Raw genomic sequence first — 7,599 nt, 5'->3', positions numbered from 1 at the left:
AATCCATTCTAAAAGTCTTTCATCCCATTAGGACATCCCCTAAACTGTTTACCAGGAAGGAGGGGTGGAATGAGGTCTCAGAACTCTTCAAATTTTGCTTAGTATTGAAATAAAAGAAACTAGAACAATATTTATCCCAATAAACACAATGGCCTGTGAAAAATCTCAGAACTTAGCGACTCCTAATTTACCTAAGTAAACTACTTGTAGAAATAGGGCAACTTGTTTAAGGTTAAAACAGAAGGTGATGGCATAGTGTGAAATAAGTTCCCTGTCTTCTGATCCTGAAGCTACTGTTTTTCATCATGTTCTCCTAACCACCTTATGCATGCTAAACATTGCTCCATCCAGAGGCCATTGATTTCTTCAATATAGCATATAGAGGCCAGGAAATGGGAGCTGCATCTTCATGTCAAAAGAGGAAACTTGAACCCATCTATGTATATAGACACATTTGTACTCATTTTTATTTATAAGCAGACTTCATTTATGAAAAGAGCCACAATTAATTCACAAAAAAAAAAATCTTTATAAGTTAGGTACTTGTTCAGTTGCGAAATTCTTTATTTGGTCCACTGTGGAGTAATGATTCCTGTTTTTGGTTTTTTTTTTAATATGCATATTTGTTACAACTCCTCTCCTCAGTTTTCTAAGAGGATTCCAGATTCAAGGAACTAAGTGGAAAGCCAAATGTCTAATAGTGGTATTATTTTACTGATATGTTTTACCGCATGTTTTTGAAAAGCACCCAAACATAATTGCTACTAATAACTGTTAATCTAATAGATGCAGGGTATTGCCTTCAGAATGGATCAGCAATGACATCCTGCTGTGTAGCACTGGGAACTCTGTCTAGTCACTTAGGATGGAACAGGATAATGTGAGAAAAAAGTGTATACATGTATGTGTAACTGGGTCACCATGCTGTACAGTAGAAAAAAAATAAAAGGTAAAAAAAAAAAAAAACTAACCAAACAAAAAATTCACTGCCTATGGCATATAATCAAAAATATATTTATATAACAAAATATAATCAATTAAAAACACCAAATCATTATGTGCAATGTAAATATCACAGGATGTAGAGGAAGAGTAGAGTATTTAGGCTCAAATTGACTTACAGGTCCTATGATCTAATTAAACTTTCTGATACTCATTTTTTTCTGTAAATTAAGAACACAACATCTTAACTTTATAATGTTGTAACCATTACAGAACACCTCAAATTTTTCACTTCAGTTTAAATAGTGCGCCATTAAATTTTATAATCATTGACAACTCATCCCACAGAATCAGAACTCCAATAACCTTAGCATAGTTGTATCAGTTATGTGTCAAGAAAGTACTGGCAAGTGTCTTCTTTCTATTTCATATCGCACAGAATCCTAGGTGGCAGTAGTCCCTAGAGCTTTCTGAGAACCCATTTATTTTATATGTAAGCACAGTATATAATTACATAAGTAGAAATAATTGTTTAGTTTGTTTTTGTTTTCAGGGCTGAATCTACAGCATATATAAGTTCATAGGAGAGGGGTCAAATTTGAGCAGCAGCTGCCAGCCTATACCACAGGCACAGCAAGGCAGGATCAGAGCCACATCGATGACCTACATACCATTCATGGAAATGCTGGATACTTAATCCACTGAGCAAAGGCAGGGATGGACCCTACAAACTCATGTATCCTAGTCTGGTCTGTAACACACCGACCCATAAAGGGAAGTAAAGTAAAATTTTCCATTACTACAAAATAAGAGAGGTTCTGAGGGAATGGTCTGTTCTGTGACAGCATTGAAAGTGTTGAAAGAGAATCAAATTTGGTTTCAGAAGAATGGACATCTGAATACTAGCCCTGTCCCTGATATTGGGTGGGTTATTTAACTTCTTTGAACTGCATGTTCTTCATGCGTGGGACGGGAATAATCATGATATCTTTTAGGTGTTTTTAGAATCAAGTGAGATGTAAGGAAGAAATTTTCAGTAATAAAATAAGAAAATGTAAAGATCATGATAGAAACAAAATTTTCATTTTTGGTCATTCATTGTCTGTACTTCTTTCCTGTTTAATAACATCCTAGTTGCATTGCAGACCTCTGTATTTTTATTGTGTAAGGAACAGGTTTTTTATGGGAGCAAGAATAATAGTGAATACTGCTATGGCTTTCTCCATGGGAAAGTAGCTACTGCTCAAAAATATACAAATTACAGGCACAAAGAATAAGGTAAAACTGTAATGAGTGAGCTACAGGTAGAGAGGACTCTTTCCTCCCTGCAAAGCTTTGAGTCTCAAGCACACAGGATGAACACACTGAATACCAACAACATTGTAAAACTTATCGCATGGATTACCCCACCATTGCAAATTTAAAAAATTTAAAAAAGAAGCTAACACAAGACTAGATTTAATTTTCTAGCTCTATTAAGAGAAAAAAGTTTTCTTTGAGCACTGCCATTGATATCATGTGAATTTCTGTGCCTTTAAATGATTTGTATTTGCTTTTTTATTTTATTATTTATTTATTTATTTATTATTTATTATTTATTTATTTTTTCATTATAGGGCTGCACCCGCAGCATATGGAGGTTCCCAGGCTAGGGGTCTAATCTGAGCTACAGCTGCTGGCCTACACCACAGCCTTAGCAATGCCATATCTGAGCTGCATCTTTGACCTACACCAGAGCTCATGGCAACACTGGATACTTAACCAAATGAGCGAGGCCAGGGATTGAACTCTCAACCTCATGGTTCCTAGTTGGATTCGTTTCTGCTGTGCCACAATGGGAACTCCTGCTTTTTTATTTTAATCTTGGGATTTGGGTTGAATAAATAAGTATTGTTTCACAGTGACATTTGATCTTGTTCATTTTGAATTTTGCTTTGTTAAATTGCATGAGAAACATTGTCAAGTGATTGGAGATAAACTCTTGATTATAGTGTATAGATAAATGTGTTTATTATAGATATTCCAACATGTATATGAAATTCCTAAAATTTGACATGCCCTGACAAGTTATAATACTTGTTACTCTCTTACAATGTTGTATATCACAGAAATCTCCTTTTATCTTGCCAATTATGTTGTATTCAAATATTTAACAATGCCATTTTATGTTTTGTCCTTTATGGGTGATCTTTACATTAAATCTTTCTTAAAATGAAGATCTATAAGAAAATTCATAAAAGGAACATTTTGACAAATTCAAGGTTCTGGTGGCCTTTGTTTAGAGAACATCACAACTGAGTAACTCTAATGGAAAACCTGAAGAGTTCATCCAGATCAACATTCCTTAAATACAGGGGACTGAAGGAAGTCATAAACATCATTTATAACTTTACAATATTTTTGGAAATACACTGGACTTTGATCTTTGTTTTCCAGGAAAGGTTTCTTTTTGTGCTATGCCCCCCAACAGACTGATAAATTATACCTATGTGAACAAAGATGAACCATCCTATTCACTCTAGCTAATCATTCTAGAATGTTAGGTCTCCTGTGGATTTGTTGGTTTCTTGAAACAAGATTAAAATTCAGTACATTTTTAATTCTATTGTTTTCAAATTGTTTTGCTTTGTATCTCCCTGTTGCTATGTGCTATGACATTGCAATGTTAGCAGCTGTGTGACATATACCCTATCTGTTTTATAAGATCTTTTCTTTTACATAAACCAATGTATATCCAAGACCCCAATAAAACTGAACATGTCTGAACATCACGAATAAATAGACCATATTTATGACATAGAATAATTCTAATAGTGTGATTCTAGCTATGAGGGGGAATAAGAAAGGAAAATATTCCCTGGATCATATTAGTGTGGTAAGACAGATGTTCCTGAGAATTTTAACTTCTCAATGGGGCCTAATCCATAAATTATCACCAGGAGTGGCACATCAACAGTATATATCTCACCTGATCTGGGATGAAATTCCTAGGGACATAGGACATAAATTGTTCAGATATTGGTTGATTTTTTTTGGAGCAAAGGGAGGGATTGTGAATGAAAATGTTGCAGGCCATGTGAGTAAACAAAGGATGTGGCAGCCATCAAGCCACCACATTACAGCCACTTTGAAGGTAAGCCTTGAGGGAACTCAGGATGGAAACAAGTTGTACCAGCCATTTAGCAGCCACTTGCTGCAGAGATCCAAGAGAGTGCCCCCTGAGGAGACTGAGGATGAGAAAGCACAGGACACTGACCCAGAGAGCTGAGGTGCCTATCCAAGAAATGATCTCAGGGAGACCATAGCCTATATCTTCCTATACATGGAAAAGCTCTAAGTTCTTAACTTGATTTATGTTTTCCTTTCTTAATAGTAATGTTGGTGTCCTGACTTCCTGATCTTTTGTTGCAAAACCTCCCATATGTCCTGGCTCCTCCCCTTGCCTCTTCATCAGAGTTGCTCTGCATTATCTGAGATGCACTCCCACATGCTTGAGTTCTCAGAATATCCACCAAATAAAGCATAACTCTCAAAGTTTAGGTCATACAATTTTTTGGTTGATACTAGCACTACTTGTTGAAGAGACTCTCTTTTCTCTATTGTATATTCTTGCCTCCTTGGAGAACGCCATGCACAACTTAGTAAACATTCTCCCCAGTACCATTCTGGGGCATTAAAATGTGGTCAGATGATGGAAGAAAGAGCTCAGATTAACCACCGACTTGGAGAAAGTGATTTTGTGAGAAGCAAGGTGAATTTGAGTGCTGGAGGCAGAGAGGCTTGGATGAACAGAGATGTAATAATATGTAATTTCCTGGGTATTCTCCAGATAGTGAGAAGCACATTGCAAGTATCTTCCACTTCTGAATTCTCAACTCAGCCATCTTGATTTTATGAAGGTCAGTGTTAGTGCATTTTTTCACTTATGTGAAAGAAATCTGGAGGGGATATTTGCTTTTGCACCACACACAAAGAAACCTGTTACCATTCAGTGCTGGTCTTTTGTGAAAGTGAAATGGCATAGCTTGAATGTTCAAAGAGAGAAAATAACTACAGTGATGAAATATATCACTACATGTGAGAAAGTCTACATCTTATGGATGATACCTCCTTGAAGTTCAAAGTGAATTAATTATTATGACTGCAGATGGCTTTGCTGTTTATAGACTTAACAGATAACCACACTTCATTGGAAAGAAAGTAGGTTTGAGGGTTTTTTTTTGTTGTTGTTGTTTGTTTGTTTTGTTTTTGTCTTTCTAGGGCCATACCCATGGTATATGGAGGTTCCCAGGCAAAGGGTCTGATTGGAGCTGTTGCCGCTGGCCTATGACACAGCCACAGCAATGGCAGATCCGAGCTGCATCTGCAACCTACACCAGAGTTCACAGCCATGCCAGTTTTTTAACCCACTGAGCGAGGCCAGGGATAGAACCCATGACCTCATTGTTCCTAGTCAGATTCATTTCCGCTGCACCACAATGGGGAACTCCTAGGTTTGAGTTTTAAAGACTTGGATTATAAGTTTATGGCTAAAGCTTTGAAAGGAAGCTGCATTCCAGTGTACATTCCCTAGCATAACTTATGGAGGAAGCATGGGTAATGCGAAAGGGAAGCAAATTAGTAAAACACATTAGGCTTTACTTTGCTTTTTTGTAAAATGGAAATACTTGCAATGGAACTACAGGTTTTCATATGGTAAATCAAGTGATGGGATTATGCCTGATAGTCAATACAGTATTAATTTAATGTAAATATATGTATCAGACATAAAGAGCAATCGCTTTAGATCCTACTTATATGTCTTTAATGTTCAACTTTGATAAAAGATACATAATCTTGTTTCAAATGACTCATGTCATGGTATGGAAAATGAAAACATTTATTTTATATTCAAAGTTGTGAGCTATAGGATATGTAGGTATATAGAGCAAATTTAGAGGAATTTTTAAATTTTATGGCTTATATTTTATGCTAAGTATACAAATGGATTATGAATTATTCTTTCATGAAGGACTCTGTTTTTGCTTTTTGTAAAATCACTTTAGAAAAAATCTGCTATGATTCCTTCTTGCAACTGTTCCTTTCCTAGGCAGCTACCGAGAACAGCTATCCCTTCTTTGCTTTAATACAGGCATAGCAAAAATGGAAGAAGTTCTGAGACCAAGGTGCTCTGGAAAAGCCAATTCCATCTGAGTAACACAAGTAAAGAATTTAGTAAAGTCATGTAAGACTCTGAAGTCAAACATACTCTCTACTCATTAAACGAGGGCTGTATAGGTTTTTTTCCCATTGTCAATTCTGAAGTGATGAACATGAACATTAAAGGCTTGCTGAAGATATCAAATGTTATCAAAATGCCTAATAAAGGCCTAGACATTTAAATAATCAACACTTATTAGAATTGGCCTTTTTTTTGTCAATAATCTACAAGATTTCTCAGTTTTCCTTTACAATTTGCAACTCCCTGTGCATTTTATCAATTTCTAGGCATCATGCACAACCCAAGTTACTCTCCTCTTCAACAGAATCTTCATGGCATTTTTCACCTCTGTGTTTCCCACTGTATAAATGATAGGATTTAACATGGGAGTGAAGCTTCCATAGAACAAACTCACCAACTTGTCCACAGGATATGTAGCCACGGGACGTACATAGCTGAATATACAAGGGATGAAAAAGAGTACCATTACTGTAAAGTGGGAGCCACAGGTAGAGAGGGCTTTGTGTCTTCCTTCGGAGCCATGGGATTTCAGAGAGTTCAGAATGACCATGTAGGAGATGATTAGCATGAAAAAAAAGACCAAGCACATGCCCCCACTGTTAGCTGATACCACTATTCCACGCCAGTAGGTGTCAGTGCAGGCAAGTTCCAACAGTGAGAAGAAATCACACATGACATGGTCAATGACTTTGGGACCACAGAAGGGCAAGTCAAGGACTAAGTGAATCTGCACAATGGCATGGAGTATCCCTCCAACCCAGGCCATCCCCACCAGGAGCTGGCAGAACCCATGTCGCATGATGGTTGTGTAGCGCAGAGGCTTGCAGATAGCCACATAGCGGTCGCAAGACATGGCAATGAGAACGATGATTTCTGATCCTCCCAGGAAGTGTTCTAAAAACAGCTGAGTCAGGCAGCCACCCCAGGAGATGGTTGTCCTTTGATAGAGCAGGTCAATGGTAACTTTGGGGGTAGTGACAGAGGATAAGGAGGCATCTATGAAGGACAAGTGAGCGAGAAAGAAGTACATGGAGTTGAAAGTGTGGGGCTGAGGGAAATGATAATGACAATGAACAGATTTGACAGTAGGGTAGCAAGGTATATGAACAAAAAGACCATGTAGAGTATTTTACTCAAGTGTGGATTCTGTGTGAGTCCTAAGAGAACGAATTCAGTCACATTGTTGGGAGGCATGGGGAGATCCATTCAGCAAAGGAGCACCTTCCTGAGACCTGAATTATCTACACAAAAATAAAGAATGAAACCTATTAATCAGGAAATAATCATAGTCTCAATTTTTGAGAAATAAAAGAGTCACTGTCAGTCAGAAGCATGTGGTTGGCCATCTTGTCCCAGTTCTTGTTTTAATTGTTTCTTGATTTCTCCATGATGACTTATACATCTTCAGACACCTAGTTCCTGTCACCTGTGAAACA

The 7,599-nt window shown here is 37.2% G+C and overlaps 1 protein-coding gene across 1 annotated transcript; it reads right to left on the bottom strand.

Moving 5' to 3' along the window:
• Nucleotides 1-6,425: 6,425 nt before the first annotated feature.
• LOC125120705 (olfactory receptor 140-like) lies at nt 6,426-7,369 on the bottom strand. The gene is given in 2 exon segments (XM_047769166.1): nt 6,426-7,192; nt 7,195-7,369. Coding segments are annotated over 2 exon segments (942 nt in total).
• Between the last annotated feature and the right edge of the window lie 230 nt (nt 7,370-7,599).

This window comes from Phacochoerus africanus, chromosome 2 (genome assembly GCF_016906955.1).
Source record: "Phacochoerus africanus isolate WHEZ1 chromosome 2, ROS_Pafr_v1, whole genome shotgun sequence".
Taxonomy (NCBI): domain Eukaryota; kingdom Metazoa; phylum Chordata; class Mammalia; order Artiodactyla; family Suidae; genus Phacochoerus; species Phacochoerus africanus.
Note: the sequence above shows the minus strand (reverse complement) of the source record. Positions and strands in the feature narration are given on the sequence as shown.